The sequence below is a fragment of the Macaca fascicularis genome, chromosome 2 (genome assembly GCF_037993035.2).
Source record: "Macaca fascicularis isolate 582-1 chromosome 2, T2T-MFA8v1.1".
NCBI lineage: Eukaryota > Metazoa > Chordata > Mammalia > Primates > Cercopithecidae > Macaca > Macaca fascicularis.
This window is the reverse complement of record NC_088376.1, coordinates 109,336,958-109,357,156: the sequence shown is the minus strand read 5'-3', so window position 1 is coordinate 109,357,156 and position 20,199 is coordinate 109,336,958. Positions and strand designations below refer to the sequence as shown.

The 20,199-nt window shown below is 47.1% G+C and overlaps 1 protein-coding gene across 2 annotated transcripts in view; it reads left to right on the top strand.

The window, feature by feature from the left end:
* Window positions 1-9,950, top strand: part of LTF (lactotransferrin) — a 28,841-nt gene extending 18,891 nt beyond the window's left edge. For both annotated transcript variants that reach the window (XM_005546908.5, XM_065540496.2), the window contains exons 12-17: window positions 550-705; window positions 2,402-2,543; window positions 4,450-4,517; window positions 6,444-6,628; window positions 7,794-7,983; window positions 9,721-9,950. In XM_005546908.5, coding sequence (XP_005546965.1) covers window positions 550-705; window positions 2,402-2,543; window positions 4,450-4,517; window positions 6,444-6,628; window positions 7,794-7,983; window positions 9,721-9,755 — 776 coding nt within the window. In that variant the 3' untranslated portion in view covers window positions 9,756-9,950. The remainder of the gene's footprint in view (window positions 1-549; window positions 706-2,401; window positions 2,544-4,449; window positions 4,518-6,443; window positions 6,629-7,793; window positions 7,984-9,720) is intronic.
* Window positions 9,951-20,199: the final 10,249 nt, after the last annotated feature.

Genomic DNA, 20,199 nt, shown 5'->3' with positions numbered 1-20,199 from the left:
GTGGGTGTCTGTCAGATGCATTCTCTCAGGAGGACAATGGCAACCATGTTGAGTTCAACCGGTACAGGACTGGTTCAGACTCACCTCAGGCCGGTCCCTGGAGAAATGCGCCCCTGCACCCACACAGCAGTTACTCGGCTGGATGTGGGTGCTCTTGCCTGATGCACACTGTGGTTGGTGATTTATGTACTGTTGGGGTCACTCTTGTTGTTTATAGTGTTTGTTGCTTTAGAAGCTACCACCGAGAGACGCGTTGCTGGTTTGTAACTCAGGGACATTGTGTGGCTGGTTGAAGACAGTCCCCTGTAATCACTAAAATAATCAGCTTTTCTTACTGTTTTATTTCATAGCTCAAATCAATCTCGCCTTAACGTAAGGCAGCAGCTTATGCTTTCTCGGTCTACCTGAAAAGTCCAGTTCTTTGTGGGAATCATTGCCTGGTGATGCTTCGTGGGCTGTTTTGGCCTGGGCTGCAGACAGCTCCGCTGGAATCCATATGCCGGGCCTCCTGGAGGTTAAGGCTTGTTTTTCTGTCATCTGTTATGCCAGGATATCTTGCCGTGGCGGTGGTTAGGAATTCAGACGCTGGCCTTACGTGGAACTCTCTGAAAGGCAAGAAGTCCTGCCACACCGCTGTGGACAGGACTGCAGGCTGGAACATCCCCATAGGCCTGCTCTTCAACCAGACGGGCTCCTGCAAATTTGGTAAGGAGTCCCAGAGACGCGGTGGGTGGGCCACCCTGGGGGGTAGGCACATTGTGCTGTGGAACCTTAGCAAAGGGAGGGGAGGGATTTGCAGGCTGATAGTGGCCTGCAGGCCTCTTCTGACATAAGGAAATTCCCCCTGTGGCTGCCCCCTGGAGGTGTGGGTGCACTCGGGGTTTCCCTGCACAGCACTTCCCATGCCCCACTCACCCTACCCCAAGATTAAAGATCGGAATATCTGCCTATTTCGCTGCACCCTAAGAATATAAATGCAAGTTCCAAGATGTACAAATGCTTTTTAGCTCTTGGAGCTCCAGACCTAAATTCCTCTTAAACTCTGGCTTCTTAGCTTGGGGAAGGGTGTCTGCCTGCCTCATGAAAGGTGACTCCTGTTACTAAGCAAAACTGACTGCTTACTCTACACAGCAAAGGAGCCTGAATAAGACCTCAAGAGTCCGGCTCCACCTGCTTCTGGAGTTTTCTCTCCCCACCACACCCCGCACTCATCTTAGTCAGCATAAGCCATGCCTTGCCTGCTGCAGGCCCTGTGGCATGGTGTGTAGCACATCCTCAATGAGACTCCCCTCTTGTATGGGCGTCTCCTAGAGCAGGGGCTCCACTGCATGGGCTTTGATCCTGGCTGGGGCAGGCTTTCACATGGCTCTGCTCCTCACCAGCTCCACGGTAGCCTCTGAGCTGTAGGGAAACTGCCAGGATGGGGTGGGAACCCCCAACTTTTCCCGAGGTTGACACATAGTGTGGTTCTTCCAGCAGCACGGGTTGTGGGAGTCTGATAATGGGTGACATTTGCTCAGTGGGGCAGAGCTTTCTTGTCACCTTTGTTTATTCTTTCTTGGGTTAAATCATACAATGAGTGAATTCAGATCAGGTTCAGCTGCAAGGAACAGAAAACTCCCGAAATAGGAGAGGCTTAAACAAGACAGAAGTTAATTTCTGTGTCATGTAGTCCAGAGGTGGTTTGCCTAGGGCCGGTATTAAGACAATGTGGTGTCTGGAACCTGGGCTTTCATCATCGGGCTACTCTGCCATTTGTATGGCTTCTGTGCTCAAGGTTACCTCATGGCCTACATTGCATCTGTAAATCCAGTCCCTGCTTCTGCATTCCATGTGCAGGATGAAAAAAGAGAAGAGAGGGCAAAAGGCATGTACCAATTGTCTTTCAAGGATGTTTCTAAGAAGCTGGCACCCAACTCTCCTGCTGACATTTCACTGGCCAGTAGCTACCCATATACCCATAAGAGCCCCAGGGAGTCTGATAAGTCTAGTCTTTATACCAAAGGGCCAGGCACCCAGATACAAAGCAGGGTTTCCATTACTGATGAAAACAAAATCAGGTCCTGGACTAGGCAACTCACAGGCTCTGATGCACACGGCCACCGTGGTCATGAGCTGAGTCCCCAGCAAGAGGCTGTGATGATGGGACCCTCCAGGCAGCCACAGCTGTCATCCCCAGACTTAGTTGGGAGTCCATCAGTGCCTACAGTCTGAATGAAGCTTTTCTGCTGGGTCCTATGTTGGTGACAACATGTCGCTTTGTGATGGTGAGTGTGTTCTATCCAGACTGCTGTCTTGGGGAGTCTAATGGATGGAAACCAACCTGCATCAGCTGTTAGGTAAAGGCTGCTTGTGTGGACTCAGGTTGGAAGAGCTGACTCCCTGCGTTCCTTCTCTCCAGATGAATACTTCAGTCAAAGCTGTGCCCCTGGGGCTGACCCGAGATCTAATCTCTGTGCTCTGTGTATTGGCAATGAGCAGGGTGAGGATAAGTGCGTGCCCAACAACAATGAGAGATACTACGGCTACACTGGGGCTTTCCGGTGAGTCTGTGACTGAGCTCCATCAGGATGGGGCCTCATCTCATCCCTCAGCATGTCGGCATTGCAGTTCTAAGGGGCCAGATGTGACCTGTCACAGCTGAGTGGGGGCTCATGGGTGGCCCCAGTGAGAGCAGTCCCCACCACACCCACCGCCCGGGAGAGTGGAGGCTGGCACCAGGGCTGTCTCACCTCAGCTCCACAGTGCTTCTCCCTGTGGCTTTGAGCCAAGATCAACAGCAGTAGCCTCAATAGCCTCGTCCTGAAAATCCAGTGGGTAGAGTGTGGTGTCCTAAGTGCTTTCTACAGTTCCATTTGTGGGGGAGAATTCTCTTTCTTATCGCCGCCCCCTCTCTTCTCACCTAGGTCACCATTATGTCGTAGGTTTCCCCTTTTCTCTGACTTTGGCCTTGGAAATGGCAAAGAGATAGCAGAATTGCAGTGTTATTCTCCAGTAACGAAGTGAAAAATAAGCCAAAAAACAAGTTTTCAGAATTCACAAATTATAACCACTTTGTGATTTGTAACCACACCCCACGTTTCACAGTGCCATTCATCCGGGTGTTGCTTCTCAGTGGCACAATTTACCGGTGTGAAGGACGCAGAGAGGATCTTCCCGGGTTGCTTTTCCTCCACTTGCCGAGAGTACATTTCACCACCAGATGGCGTCACGTGTCTGAGGGTGTCTCTGAACTTTTTAATATAAATTCAACTGCCTTGTTCCAGTGATGAAATGACATAAAAGTGGCTTTTGCTGTACTCTGAGTGGCTCATAAAAAACCCAAAGCAAAAAAAACTTTTGTGAATGTATAAAAATATCTTTAAGGGACTAAGGATTTGCAAATGGAAATGTGATTCTACTCAGAAATGCTGAACACACGTCTCATAAGAGCCCAAAAGAATCCTGTGCTCCTCTTTTTTTTTTCAGACCTGCAGCAAGGTATTAGTTCACTGGAAACACCCACATTTTAATATTCCTGTTTATACTGGAAGAAAATTCCTTGTCTTCTGTTTATATTCTATCTAGAATCTAGATTGGGGAAATTTATAGCAAAATAATTAAACGCTGAAACCAGCGTCTTACCCCTTTATTTCTATGATCCTTATAATGCTGGTTCTTAATTTTTAACTTTCTGCTGACTCTGTACTATAGAAGAAGATCTAGCCTCTCACACTGCCCCCGGCACCTCTTCCACCCCACAACCACAAACTTCAGCTCTTCAGCACCCAACATGCTAATGTCATATTCAGTACTTATGACTGTGTAAGCGTTATTCTCATGTTATATTTCCCTTATTGTACAAACTTTTGTTTACTCTGGAGTTCATAGGTGTCTTTTCTCATCTGCTTAATTTTCTGCACTTGAAAAAAACAACAACACTACTTCATCCCAAAACTCTCTGCCAGTAATGTAAATCTTCTAACAATATGCACATACACACACACATGCACACGCGCGCGCACACACACACACACACACATACACACACACACAGTGGGTGCTATCGCAGTTTCATCATTTACTTGGAACTGCTGCTCCGGAATGTGTCCATCTTCCTGCTGCAGTTTGGATTGGTTGCTCTTCAGGCCACCTGCACTTCTGTGGTCCTGGGGGTCCTGTTGACCATTATTCTGGTGCTTCACTTTGTCTTCATGTTAGATTGCCTGTTTCCTGGATTGTATATCTTTAGCTTTCTTGGTTTTGTAATGTCTTTTATGTAGGGTTTTAAAAGGAGGACAGGTACACCTGTGTTCAATCTGCCATTGTAAACAGTAAATTCCTAGAAATAGTTGTCTTTTAGATGTGTACTTCTGTATTTCAGTTTTTGGAATGCATATTACAAATATTTATGAAAGCCCTACTAGTTTCTCTTCTGTAATTATGTGCATATTTTCTGGAACATTTTAGGTGCCTGGCTGAGAATGCTGGAGACGTTGCGTTTGTGAAAGATGTCACTGTCTTGCAGAACACTGATGGTAGGTGAAGGTGTTTCCTTTTCTCCTTCAGAGCAGAGTCTTTGGCATCACAACACATCTTAGTGTTCAGGTTTGCCTTTGGGAGGGTTTTATAACATTTTCCAGATTTTTGATTAAAAGAACTCCAAAATTCTTTATCTCAATAGACAACATGATAACATCTGTAGGTGTCATATGGATTTTGAAACCAAATTCATACACACACTCTCTCACACACACACACACGCACATACACTCACACACACACAGATACTAGCCATGCTCAGTAGCAAATGTCTCCCTAGCTCCGTCTAGTCAACCACAGAAACACACCGTCTGCCCTCATGCATGAGATCATGCATGCCTGTTGGAAACTGTGGATGATGCTGCAAAACTGGGTGAACACATGCAAATGAAGGCTCCCTTTATGAAAAAGGAAGTAGAGGCCTTCATTCATCCCCATGTGAGCCTTGGTCTGGAGACTCCTTGGGAGTTAGTGGGAACAAAATTACAGGTGGTTGCAGATGACGGAAGATAATCTTCCAGTCAATGTTTGAACAATCACTGTTCTGGTCCTCAGCCATTTGCTACCTTCCAATCTATATCTGTCTCCTTAGCCCCACTTCAGCATTCCCACCCCCTAGTCTCAGCAGGTGACTTGCTATTTTGTTCCCTGAGAAAGAACTGCCTCCACTTTCGGCCTCCCTCCTTCAGCAATCACTGCAGTCATAGTCACTTCTCCCTTCTGCTTTTGCCCCTTCTAGTGTCTCTTGGGATGAAGATTAAAACCAGGCATGTAAATTTGAAAGTATTTCAGTATCAAATAGAGGAATTCAAGAGAATGAATAAAGTGCTTTCTTAAAGGGAGAGGGCAGAGAGACAAGCAGGAGCCCGAACAATGAGCCTGTATCTGCACAAAATAGACATGCATACAATTACATTTAGAATTTACAAGCCATTCACTAAAGTAATCTCCAGGGATCAGATTGATGTCAAATTTAATTTTAACTTTCTCTGGTACTTTACAACTGTATTTTGTTAGAATTGACTATATATATTTGATAAACCTACAAAAGTTCCTTTCCTTTCTGTGGTTACACTAATAGCATTTGAATATGTAAGGGAAGAGAAACCAATTTCTCCTTGAATGTAAAACCATCTATTCTTTTTCTGGAACTCACTGAAAAATATGGCATAGGTGGAGGGTTTTCTTCTTTAAAAAAATAAGAACTCGTAACAGCTTTATTGAGGTAGAATTCATATACTAAAAATATCCACCCATGCAAAGTGTACAATACAGTGATCTCCGGCACATTCACAGAGTTGTGCAGCCATCAACACAGTCCAACTCTAGAACGCTTGCATCATCCCATAAAGAAACCCCTGCGCATATTATCAGTCATTGCCCCATCCTTCTTCAGCACTGCGGACCATCAATCCACTTTCTGTCTCCATAGGTTGGCCTATTCTGGACATTTCATATACATGGAGTAATATAATATATGGTGGGTTTTTTTTGAGATGAGGTCTTGCTGTGTTGCCCAGGCTGGTCGTGAACTGCTAGCTTCAAGTGATTCTCCCAGCTTGGCCTCCAAAGGGCTGGGATTACAGGCATGAGCCACTCTGCCCAGACTATTACGTGGTCTTTTGTGACTGGCTTCTTTCACTTAGCATCGTCTTCAAGGTTCATGCATGTTGCAGCATGTACTAGAACTTCACTCCCTTTTATTGCTGAATAACATTCCATTGCATGGACACAGCACTCATATTTGGTATATTTGAAGTTTGTACAGCTTGTGTAGGACAAAGCTCATTTTCTCTTCCTCACATCACCACAACCCCAGTGTGTGCATTTGAGAGGTCAGTGGGATGGCCACACCCATCCAGAAGAGACTTGGTGGCTGAGCAGGGGAGCCGTGGATGATGCCACCTTCTTTTTCTCCCCAGGAAAGAACACTGACGCATGGGCTAAGGATTTGAAGCTGAACGACTTTGAGCTGCTGTGCCTCGATGGCACGCGGAAGCCTGTCACTGAGGCTAGGAGCTGCCATCTCGCCATGGCCCCGAATCATGCCGTGGTGTCTCGGACAGATAAGGTGGAACGCCTGAAACAGGTGCTGTTCGACCAACAGGTATGGACCACAGGGCTTCTAGTGCTTTCTTAGCTGTGTGGGCTCTTGTTAGGTGGGGAGATCACAGAGCTAGGTGCACCAGCCCACTCGAGCCTCTCTAGTCCCTCTGCTTGAAGCTCATGGTGACAGTATTGGCTTCATGCCGTGGGGTTGCCCGGAGTGTCAACAAGAACAACAGAGGCTTTTGACTGGGCTTTCTGGGACTCGCTCGATTTCGGCTAAGTCTCTGTGCCCTGGCCTTGTTGCCCTCACTGCCTGGCTCAGAGACTGTCTTTTGCCCTCCTGTTGTTCTTCTGGCAAATGAGGGAACTGCTGAGCCGTCCTCCCACACTCCTTGGTATAGTGCTTTACTCAGGTGGTGTTTCCTGAACCTGGGCCGTCTGAACAATGCTCTAGGCCAGGCCCCTAAAACAGCAAACCCAAAATGTGCCCTATAGATTCAGGGCTACCTAAAAGTGATTTGAAGAAAATCCCCAAATTTTCTTAAAATCTGGGATTTTATTAGAACTTCTATTTGTATCATATAACATCATGTCTCTATGTGTGCTTTTAAAGAAAACAACCCAGGAATAATAAGACTGGCCACCATAACCGGCCTTTATGGAGCCCTTACTGTGCATACACACTGGTGCTGGTGAGAGAGCTGCCATGACTGAGGGGTTTGGGTCTCAGTCTCCCCACATGGGAGCCTGGGACAGAGCAGGAAATGTGTGAGGGAGGCAGGGTGACCGGCCTGCACACTGAGCTGGTTAGTGGCCGAGCCTGGGTTTTCCTAGCAGCCTGCCTCTCTAGAAGAGCTGCATATTAGAATGTCCTAAGCAATTGACTTGTGAGGGCAGATCTCAAAACCCCTCTGCTGTCACCTTGTCACCCATAAGAAGTCGTATGGGAAAAGGTCGCAGGTTAAGAAGGAAGGAAAGATGGCAGATAGTAGGAGGTAGGACCAGAAGTGGTGTGAGGCCTGGATGCTGCCCAGGGTGGGCCTGCCAGCAGGAGTGTGGGGTGGGGGACTCCATTAAGGAGGTGGAATGACTCCGGAACTCAGCTCTTTCTGCCCCATGGTTTTCTCAGGGCTGTTCTTGGGTAGGAGAAATACCCCTTTGCCTCCTTTAACCCATGAATTCCTCTTTTCCTTAGCTACTCACTGTCTGCCCTTTTGTTGCAGGCTAAATTTGGGAAAAATGGATCTGACTGCCCGGGCACATTTTGCTTATTCCAGTCTAAAACCAAAAACCTTCTGTTCAATGACAACACTGAGTGTCTGGCCAGACTCCATGGCAAAACAACATATGAAAAATATTTGGGACCACAGTATGTCACAGCCATTACTAATCTGAAAAAGTGCTCAAGCTCCCGTAAGTAGACCCTAGTTAGCATCCCCGAGAAACCACCACTGGTGAAGGTCAAGGTCTGAGGGCCAAACAGCATTCTAGGAACTAACACAGGTGTAAAAATGTTAAGGAAAGATAATATCTCTTTATAATTCAGGACATTCTAATCTCATTGATAAAAGAATTAGAGAATAAAATAGAGCAGTATGTAATATATTTTTATAAAGTTTATAGTACTGATAGTGACTGCTCTGTCATGAAGTCTTTGGAAAATGATAATCCATTTTATTCAGTAAAGTGAAAAGTGTATGTATACATATGCATTGAGAAGTGACAAAACTGACCAGGTGTGATAGCTCACACCTGTCATCCCAGCATCTTGGGAAGCAGAGGTGGGACAGAGGTGGGAGGATGGTTTGAGCCCAGGAGTTTGAGACCAGCCTGGCCAACACAGGGAGACTTTGTCTCTACAAAAATAATTTTAAAAATTAGCCTGGTGTGGTGTCAAGCACCTGTAGTCCCAGCTACTTGAGAGGCTGAAATAGGAGGATTGCTTGAGCCCAGAAGGTTGAAGCTGCAATGAGCTATAATTGTTCCACTGCACTACAGCCTAGGTGACACCGAGAGACCCTGCCTCAAAAAAAAAAAAAAACAAAACCTGATCTAGACAGTTACCACAGATGCCAACTATTGAGAAAACAAAATCTCAAAAAAATTCAAGTGTAGGAAAACATATCTTAACCAGGGAAATATATTGATACTAATTTAATCCCTTAAAATATTTAGAAGACATCGCGGAGTATTGTAAGGCTCCCGGTTATAATTGTGGGATTTCAGTGTGCACAGCTGCCTGTGCACTGCAATCATCCTGATTCCTATTCCTGGTCCCTCACCCAGAGTCAGAGGCATTGGGGATGCTGTTGGTCCAGGCATGGGAGCAGGGCCAGGAATGTCTTTATTGGTGGTTTTCAATGAGAGACAATTTTTCCCCTGAGGGAACATTTGGCAATGCTGAGAAGCACTTTTGATTCTTACAACGTAGAGGGTGCTGCTGGTACCAAATATATTATAGAGGCCAGGGATGCTACTAAACAAAGCACAGCCAGCCCCCTGAAACAAAGAGTTATTATCAGGCCCCAAATGTCAATAGTGCCAAGGTTGAGAAACCCTTTTCTGTATTGACCAACAACTCAGGTCACTGTGATGCAGGTCATGACCACCCTCTGAGAAATATGGCTACAGGGCTCTTCTTGTGAGCAGCCAGTTCAGGACTGCATAGACCACGTGCTTCTTGAGGGCAGGCCTGTCTATTCATGCTGAGTCCCCAGCACTTAGTACAGCAGAGTAGGTGCTCAGTAAGGATCTGTGAATGAATGAGTGAATCTGCAGATGAGCATGATTGCATGATTGCAAACAGGTTCACATTCCAGGAGAAGCTAGAGGACCACCAATGTCTTGTGAACTTGAGAATGTGACAGTCAATTCAATTAGAGACAATTGCAGGGCGGTTGTGTCTCTCAGGCCAGAGCAGGGAAACACCGTGGCTGGTGAGGGCTAGACTCTGGCTCCCTTGAACACCGTAGTCACTAGGAGTAGGGGAACGGGAATATGAGTGTGGCAAGCACTGACTCACAGTGATGGAAGAAGGGCAGAGAAAACTCTTAGTATCCTCTTTGATTTATGGGTTTAAATAACTGGTTTATTGATTTTAAAAAAAGAAGAAATCAGTTTCTGAATCTCTTGCTCTATTGTGTACCACAGCCCTCCTGGAAGCCTGTGCATTCCTCCAGAAGTAAAACCCAAGAAGATGGCCCAGCCTCCCCAAGGAAGCCTCAGCCATTCACTGCCTCCAGCCCTTCTCCCCGGGTGTGCTGGGGCCTTGGCCTCCCTGGCTGAAGGTGGGGATTGCCCATCCATCTGCTCACAATTCCCTGCTGTCGTCTTAGCAAGAAATAAAATGAGAAATATTGTTGATATTCTCTCCTTATAAAGTGTCACTCATCTTTTCTAGAATTTTACACTGAAATCACATGCCTGACAAAATACCTGTACAGTTGGACCTTCCCTTCCAAGTTTTTCAGGTCCAGCCCCTCCTCTTTCTTGCAGTCTTGGGTATGATGCCCAAGGGTCTGGAATTTAAGGCCAAGCCAAGCACTGGTTTTCCCAAGGGGATCTGGTTGGTTATTCACATAGCTGTCTCAGTGCACGTGCATGTGTGTGCCTGGGAGTGTGTGTGTGTGTGTGCCCAAGGCAGGGCAGGAAGAGCAGGCATAGGAATTACAACTGAAATGTAGGTTCAGTTGCTCATCACTTGCAGAGTCTAATTAACAAGAGCTCGGTTTGGTATAAAGAAGGTGACTTTTATTCCAAAGCTACCTTAGGGGAAGAAGTACAGGCTTCTTCCCCTAGTACAGAACGGAGTGCCATTCTTTCACTCCTGTTTCACCTTTGCAGCAGAAAGCAGAGGCTTTTAAATGGGGGGTGAGGCATGCAGGGCAGGAAGTGAGCAGGTGGGGGGTCTGGGTACTAGCTTTGGTGCCTTATCTACCAGGCAGTTGAGCTGGTTACTGCTGGTGCCTGTATGGGCACAACTAGGTTGTAAAAGCAGCCAAAAAATTTCCAGGTGGAAGAATTTCATAGAGGGCACATTTTGGCTTGTAAATTGACTGTTATGTCTCAAGGTAGTCTCTTGGTGGGAGAGAGTTCTGCTGTGGAGCTTCTAACTAAGAGCACATAGTTAGATGAACTTGCCCTGTTGGGAGTGTCTGGTGAAGAGGAGACAAAAGATTATAATTGCATTTCTAAAGGGCTAAGTAGGAAGCAGAGAAAAGGAGGAGAGACAAGTGAAGACAGAGTAACTTTAAATAACGAAGACAGAAATGAAGAAGGAATAATTTTCCTGCTTTTCCATTGGTTCTTTGGACATAACAGGCAAAAGTGTCAATCAGGGTGAGACTGTCCCTTCAAGAGCAGAGATCAGACAAATGTCCTGAAACTCTGCCTCCATTCTGGGGGCAACCTTTTGGCCATGTTCCCCACTGTCAGTGAGATGAAAAGCTCTACTGCTGTCTGCAAAAGCCTCTAAAACCTGTCAGGAAAGGACATTAATTAAGGTCCCATAATACTAGGATGAAGCTCTTTTCCTATTTGCTACTTCGAATTATGACCAGATGTGTTGTCCATCCTCACTAATATGAGAAGATTAGTCAGTGAGCAACATCTGATGGGGTAGCCACAGCAGTGATAATGCCAGCACTGTAAAACATGACATTTGAACAGTATGAACTTTCTTGTCTAAATAAGATACTAAAGTGAAAGTAAGGCCCACCTGTGAAATTCTCCTGTTCCAGGTTGAAAAGAAATGGAACACCATTGTGTCTCTCTGTTCATGCTCGGTTATATTGCTGTAGGAAATGGTCTCCAAGTCAAAATCTTAGTGGCTAACATGACAAAAATGTGTTTCTCTCTTGTGTCCATCTCCATCATGGGTCAGCAATGGCTCTGTGACTCACGTCTTTATTCTCAGACCCGGGCTGAACCAGCAGCCCCAGTTTTGGGCATGTTGGGCTTGAGAGAGAGGGGAAAATAAAAGAGACAGAGGCAACTGCTCTGCCTATGGAGTGCCATTCTTTCATTCCTTTATTTTCTTAATAAACCGCTTTAACTTAAGAAAAGAGAGAGTCAAAAGCATCATACAATAATACAGTGTCTGCATGGCAGAGGCCATATCATCTTCATCATTTCATTGGCCAGAGAATTCACGTGGCCACAACATCAATGAGGTCGCCCAGGAGGAAGAGGCAGTGATGGGGGACTGGGGTTAGTGCAACAGTGCAAAGAAAAATCTTCAGAGCATTTCACAGTGCCCAGCCAGAAAGCCATCACAGGAATGTCCCATCAGCCCACAAAGGCTTCCGCGCAGTCCTAGAGAGGTGTCCTTTGCCCGGGTCCCGCCCCCTTCCCAGAGCATGGCCTGGTGTGTGTGGCTGGATCTCAGTCCCTGTGTGCTACTCACCAGGTTGGTCGGGCCTCTGCCTGCACAGCTGCACAGGCCACTCCGGAAACAGAAGATTGACTAGATGCAGGATGCTTCCTGTGGTATTTCACAATTTGTCCTGCATTGATGATACTTCCCTATACAGAGAACCATGCAGTAGCTCCCGAGGTTGGGTTTCCTGAGGGGGAATCATTCGTGTTTGGTTTCAGAAACCCTCCCTTCAGGCCATTGCTAACATTTGCTGTGACACCAGTCACTCTCCGAGGCTCAGTAACAGCTTCATCTGCCTCACCCTGTGCCACAACTTTAAGATTGGTTTGGGCACATCCTCTTATCATTTTTGTGTGTGTCTCCTGGGGTCTCTAAGTCCCAAATCTTTCTTTAAAATGTTATTTCTGTAGAGCACCAGATTCTGTCGCTGTTCAGGGCACCACTATGTAACCCGCACGAACCTGGGGAAACTGAACAAAGGGGGCAAACGTGGGAATAAAAGACAAGAGACAAAAGAGTATATTTGGAAGAAGGGGTCGGGGGCACTTTGCCTCTAGTTGACAAGGGCCCTGAGCTTTACACAACTCTCCATATGTATTAGGCAAAAGAGATAGTGAGCAGGGGGACGTGTAAGAAGGGGTCAGCTGCTCGGTCCAGAATAGGCTTGCAAGACTGCATTCTCTAGATGTCCCAGTAGATAACCTCAAGGAGCTCCACGCCAGGAAGCGATTTCCCTCAGCAAACCTTCTGGCAGTGGGAGAAGTGTTGAGTTTGCCCGCATCCTGCATTCATGATAAACAGTTTGCTGTTTGATCACATAGCCTCCAGTGGAATGCTGAGTTGGTCACGTCCCATAGGCCTTTGGCTCCTTACAGACCCCTTCCAGGTTATTAGCCATGACTTCACCTCTTCGTTTCTCTTTTCTATACTTTCCTCGAATTCTACAAAATAAAGTATCCCTGGGCTTTAGAGTAATCTAATGCCTACTGAATCCAAAATAATCTGATTTAATCCTTGAATTTTCAAACAATTTCAATGAATTTTGTTTTTTACCAGGGTTTGGACCTCCCCCATAATAAAATCCCTTATTTCTTTTTGTCACTTCAGTTATAAAATCCAACCTACCGTTTTCCATTGAAAGCTGAGTCTTTCTTTCTTATTTACATAAAAATTGTTGGATGTATCTATGGACAAACCAGGGGAAATTGAGTGTGAGGTGGGGAAGTGTTAAGAGGGCCTCAGAGTGGCTGCAGACCAGATCCATGCATCCCTAGTGAGTCCCCATCCATTCTCTCCCTCATTCTTAATGTGTTTCCAAACAGGTGAGGAACAATGAAAACCAAGTCGGACATTCTAGTGCTAATTATATAGAGATAATTTATATAAAACGTGATAAATGCAAAATATTCCATCAGGAGTATTAATGTTAAATAACTTCAACTCGCTAGTAATTAGCAATCATTTTTCATTGATTAGCACAATTTAAAATTCAAATTGCTAATGATATTCAGTATTGTGAGGATGTAATGAAGCAGATAGTCTTATGCAATATCGGCAGGACCATATTATTATACACAGCCTTAGGAGGACAGTTTAGCAACATCTCTCAACATCTTAGGTGAGAAATTTATCTACAGCTGGTGCCTTGGTGCTGATGCTGGGGGCTACTGGCGAGCATGGCGCAGCATTGGATGGGGGGCTCCAGGCTTCAGGCTCCACGCTCCAGGCTGCAGGACCTGGAACTTCTTCCTGCGTCACAGCAGGGCTGCTACAGTGTGCTCTGGTGCAGAACTGGCAGGGGTGCCTGCAGGCCTCTTCTCCAGCATGTGTGTTCACTTTTTTTTTTTTTTTTTTTTTTGAGACAGGATCTTACTCTGTTGCCTAGGCTGGAGTGCGCCGGAGCAATCACAGCTCACTGCAGCCTCAACTTCCCCAGTTCAGGTGATCCTTCCACTTCAGCCTCCTGAGTAGCTGGGACTATAGGTGCATGCCATGCAGCGGCTCATGCTTGTAATCCCAGCACCCTGGGAGGCTGAGGCAGGTGGATTACTTGAGTCCAGGAGTTTGAGACCAGCCTGGGCAACATGGCAAAACTCCATGTCTACAAAAAATACAAAATAATTAGCCATGCATTCACTTCTGAGGGAAAAGTCATGGACTCTGTGGTGCTGTGAACCCCGTCACTCACATCATAAAGAACATTGTGTGCTCTTGGGTCCTGGGAAAGCTGACTGACCACCTGAGGTGACGCATACTTATTTAGTTATTTATTTTTATTTTACGATTATTGGTTTTTGAGACAGAGTCTCACTCTATCGTCCAGGCTGCAGTGCAGTGGTGCAATCTCGGCTCACTGCAACCTCTGCCTCCTGGGTTCAAGCAATTCTCCTGCGTCAGCCTCCCCAGTAGCTGGGATTACAGATGCCTGCCACCACGCCCAGCTTAATTTTAGTAGAGACGGGGTTTCACCTTGATGGCCAGGCTGGTCTTAAACTCCTGACCTCAAGTGATCTGCCTGTCTCTGCCTCCCCAAGCGCTGGAATTACAGGCTTGAGCCTCTGTGCCCAGCCCATGCATACGTTTTTTCCTCAGGAGATTAGCTTTTACCAGTAAAGGGCATTCAGAATCAGTTAGCTGACCATTGTTTTCTGAAGTAATCACAGGCCAGTCCCTAGTGGGAGAAAGAAGTGGCCTCTGTAGCAGGACACCTGGAGCTCAGCCCCAGCTCTGCTGTGTGACTGTGTGACCTTAGGTAAGTGCCTTAATGTCTCTGGGCTCAGCTTTCTTTGTAGGTAAAATCAGGGACTTGAGCTTGTTCTCTCTACAGCTCTCCTACAGACTGAGTCTGTCTGCAATCACAAGGAGCAGGAGAGGAAGAGACTTAAAATGTGTTCTTCTGGTCAGCAGCTATGGGTTGAATGTTTATGTGCCCCCAGCCATTCTACTGTTTAGCTTAGAGCTGTTCTCCACGTGGGACCCTTTCAGTGGGTCCATGAGGTCAAACTATGTTAATGATGATACTCAGAAGTTATTTATCTTTCTCCTTATTTTATGAGTAGAATTTTCCAAAGGTTATTTGGCATTTGATAGTCTAACAGATTGGATGGAGAACAAGACAGAGAATCCAGCTTCTGGCCAGACATGGTGGCTCACACCTGTAATCTCAGCACTTTGGGAAACCAAGGCAGGAGGATCACTTGAGCTCAGGAGCTCAAGACCACCCTGGCCAGCATGGCCATCTCTACCAAAAAATATAGAAATTAGCTGGGCATGGTGGTATGCGCCTGTGGTCCCAGTGACTTGGGAGGCTGAGGTGGGACGATTCCAAGGATCACTGTTGTTGCTAATTTTTTTTCTTTTAAATAATACAGATATTTTTAATAAAAGTATGTTATTTATGTTAATCTGTAATGGGCTTATTATTTCAAAATCAATTAATAATGTAAATATTTAAAACTGTGTTAAAATTTCTAATAGTATAAATAGCAATAGATTTAGCCCACTGAAAGGGAGATGGTTGTGCTTTAGTCAGGAGTAGGCCGAGGTGGCCTTCTGGTGCAGCATGACTCAGTGGGTTTGGAGTGCAGGCACACAACTCTGGGTTTGGAGCGCAGGCACACAACTCCACACATTATGTAACCATGCCATGTGAGGTGCATTAGGTGACCACTCACATGATCATGTGCTTGGCTCAGAGCCACTATTGTCTGTAAAAGGTATAATTACCCTGCTGACACTGTACATATGGCTCGTGCCCAGAGAGAATAAAGCCATGTTGAAAACGCCTACTCGAGTGTTTTTCCAGTTACCTGCCGCCCACCTACCAACTCCCCTTGGACTTCAGTTTGGACTAGAACCTGACAATTGGCATCACGAACAGGATCCTAAGGTAAGTGAGCCTTCGGTCCCTGCTGGTTCCAGGTTGGCCATGTGACCACAAAATGGATTGTGGTACCTGGTGGCATCCGTGCTGCGAGTGTGGGCCTGAGGGGAAACCTGGATGGCAGTGGATGGGTCCCCCACGAGCATGGAGAAGGCGCTGAAGCAGCTGGAAGCAGAGAGCACCAAGAAAGAGAGAGCCTTTGCTGGCAGAGTTGGATGGGCATTTTTAACTGTGCTAAGAAAAGTACACACCCAGTCCCTGAGGGATGCAGACTGGAGGCCTGGCTACACCGATCTTGAAAATAATTAGAGGCTTCCATGAATGGGGACCTCCAGGTGCAGGCAGGGCACCGGGAGGTGTGGCTTCAGAGCTTGGAAAAGGAGTTAGAGGCTACCGTGAATGCAGGCCTGGGTCCATCATCTTGTCTGGAGATCCCCACTCAGTTTCATACCAAGGAGGAAGAATGCCCGTTGCGGGCTCACCCAGTGGTCTGACAGAAGGTAGATCATGAACAGCCACTAGGGCCCCAAGGGTGGACTCAGGGACTCCCCACCATAATGCAACACATTTCACACATTGCCTATACTCCGACTGAGTTGCAGGAATTAGGCAAGCAGTGCTGCCAGTGTCCAGGGGAACCGCTGCCTGCCTGGATGCTTCGTCTGTGGAATGAGGCAGCAGATAGTATCTCCCATTCCATCTCTGAGATGGAAAAGCTGGCCTCCATCATGACTCACCCCTCTCTCTGTCAGCAGCTGCAAGTGAGCAGGTGGTTAGTGGCAGGGCAAGGTGACTACACCCTGACTGAGTGGCTGCAGGCAGCCATGTGAACTGTGTGGAATAACGCTGGTGAAATGTGAGTAAATGGCAGTCGTATGCCAATTTGGTGTAGGATGGGTATGCGGCAGGCTATGTTTGACCCGAATACCTGGAGGCCAGATGATGAATGTTTCCCCTCCCACATGAGGGATCTCATGTTCGGTTCTGTGCTCCTGAGCCCCTTTGACTCCCTAGCTGCTGTCCTTACCCTGTACATAGGGCGCTGTATACATGAAGTAACCACTGCCATGGTGGCTGTCGGGGATGCAGAAGGTCGTCGGGGGGATTGAAGGGTCCACACCATAAAGAAGGGGAAGGTACCGCACCCACAGGGGGCTCTCCCATGAAAAAAAGGGGCCCCAACGAGTGACATGCTCACAGATGTGGATAGATTTGATTTTGGCTCGTGTTGACTGAGAGAAAAATCGATAAGCAGCCCAATGAAATAATCCTAACTTTGTGGAGATCATTGTATCCAGGGCAGCAATTCCAGAAAATGCTCAAAGGGGAGAAAGGCATTGCTGCGTGACCTGGTCCTGCCCAGGCACTCCAGCTCAGACACTACTTGCTGCAGCCAGGTGGAAATGTAGAGACTCTTCTGTTCAACTAGGGAACTGGCCAAAGGTACCTGGCTTGGGGGAACACCAGACGACTGGAGGCCACATATGGAACTGGCAATCCACTAGTCCCCCACCAGTGTACAGTGGGTGCTGGTGTAGATTGTAGCCTTGTTTATGGGAACCCAGTTAAGTTTTTGGGCAAAGCTGCATACATTGATGGTTATGGAGGCCAGTCAGTGAAAGTGAAACCTGTATCTCTCTACCTTGGCATTGGCCACTTGGCTCCTCGCTTATACACTGTGTATGTCTCTCCCATACCTGAATACATTCTGGAGGTGGATATTTTACGTGGCTTGGAAGCTGTGCCATCTATCATGGATTTGATGAACCACTCGACAATGGAATTGGGACAGTACCACTATGTGGTGAACTTGGCCAAAGCATTCTTCTCAAATGACATTGCTCTAGAAAGACGTGAACAGTTTGCCTTGGTGACAATGGACTTTCACAGTATTGCTGCAGGGCTATGTGCATAGCCCCACCATATGTCATGTCTTGTTGCCATGGATTTAACAGCCTGAAAATGTCCAAAGGGAGCCCACTTGTTCCATTATGTTGATGATATTATGTTAATCTCTGATTCTCTTGCAGATTTAGAAGCGACAGCACCCCTCCTGTGGCAACATTTGGCAGCGTGTGGTTGGGCCATCAACAAATCCAAGGTCCGAGGGCCTGGATTACCTGCTAAATTCTTGAGAGTTATCTGGTCGGGTAAGGTGAAGGCCATACAAGAGGCTATCATTGACAAAATATAGGCATATCCCTGGCCCACCATGGTGAGGCAGCTGCAAACTTTTGTGGGTCTCCTGGGATATTGGTGGGCATTTGTGCCCCATTTAGCTCAAATGATAAAACCATTGCATCAGTTAACAAAGAAGAGAGCAATCTGATATTGGGCTGATGTGGCTGAGACTGCCTTCCTGGCAGCTAAGTGGGCTATTCAGCAGGCATGAGCCTATGGGTGGTTGACCAGGGGTGCCTATTTGAACTGGATATGCATGTGACCACAGGTGGTTTTAGCTGGGCCCTGTGGTAGCACATAGAGTGCCTGAGAATGCCAGGAGGCTTTTGGTACCAACTATGGAAAGGAGCTGAGCTCTGGTATTCCTTGATACAGAAATAGCTAGCAGCTGTATATGCTGCCCTTCAGGCTTGTGAGAAGTGATAGGATGGGCTGCAGTCATAGTGTGGATGATCTACCTGACAGTGGGATGGGTGCCTTCATGTGTAATGACCCCCTGGACTGGGATGGCGCAAACATCCACTTTGGCAAAGTGAGGCACTTACTTGGAGCAGCAGAGTACGCTGAGTACAAGCCCATTAGCAGCAGAGTTGCAAGAGGTCTTGGTACCTGCAGTGCTAATGCAAGAGAAGGCCATGGGGCCTGAGGCACCCCTTGACCCCGAGCCACTGCCATTTAAGGAAGGGCATCCCTCTATTCCTGATGGGGCATGGCACACAGATGGGTGTAGCCGAGGTGCTACCCCTGCCTGGACCAGTGTTGCAGTCCAACTTGGTACCAACACCATATGGTTTGAAACCAGGTGTGGACAAAGTAGTCAATGGGTTGAACTTAGAGCAGTATGGATGGTGATCACCAAGGAGGAGACACCTGAACCGGTAATCTGTACTGATAGCTGGGCAGTCTATGGAGGCCTAACCTTATGGTTAACTACTTGGATAATACAGAATTGGCTAGTTGGCCACCAACCCATTTTGGGCCAAGCCATGTGCAAGACCTCTGGGAAATGGGTTATCAGAAAGATGTAACTATTTATCATTTGTCAGACCATATGCCTCTGGTCATGCCCAGCAATGATGAGGTAAAAGCCTTGGCCAAAGTCCAATGGTTAGAGTTGACATCTACATGAGATGTGGCCTTGTAGCTACACTGGAAACTGGGACATGCAGGGGGTAAACTGATGCAACAGGTCAATAAACGTTGGGGTCTGTTCCTGCCCATGAAAGACATTTGGGAGACTTGTCAGAAATGCCCGGCATGTGCTCAGGCATACCCTAAATGGAGGCAGCTGCCCAGTGCTACACAAGTGACAACAGGGCCAGTGCCCCTGACCAGGTGGCAAGTAGATTACATTGGGCTGCTGCAGAAGTCGCAAGGGTATACGTATATGCTAACAGCTGTGGACACAGTCACAGGCCTGTTGTTTGCCTATTCTTGCAGGGTGGCCAACCAACAGTACACCATCCGGGCCCTGCAACACATATGTGCTCTATGTGGTTGCCCTCTGGTCGTTGAGAGTAATAGGGGGACACATTTTACTGGATAACAGGCACAACAATGGACCTAAAGTGGGGATTCCATGTACCACACAACTTGCAAGCTGTGGGTATGACTGAGTGATACAACGAGCTCTTGAAGAATGGGTTATACTTGCATGTCACACCCCTGTCTTTGCAGGGCTGGAGTTCCAGGCTGGACCTGATGCTCCAAACCTTGAATGAATGGCCATGGAAAAGCAACCCAGCCCAGGTGGAGGCTTTGTTACACAGGGCCGCTGCCCCCATTCAGGTGCGGATACACACCAAGGATAACCTCCTCTGACCGGGTGTGGGGACGAACGGTAACCTGTTGTTGCCTGCCCCAATGTACCTGAAGGCAGGGGAACAGAAAAACTGTGGCCATGGCCCCTCCAAAAAGCCCCCGACTGCTGGTGGTTGGCCACTGTAGCTCCCTATGGGGAGGGCCTACAGTATGACGTGTATGTCACTCTGAGTGTTCAGTGCATGGCCCCCGAAGTTAACTGTTTGTAGGAAAATGGCCAGGGAAGAAACTTTCTTCCAGCGGTCATATGTACTGTCTGTGTGGCCTATTACGAGCTCCCCTGTGACTTTGGCATGAATACAGGACCCAAAGGAACCATGGGGAGCTGAGAAGGTGTGGTATTATTGCCCAGAGCAGAAGCCCTTGG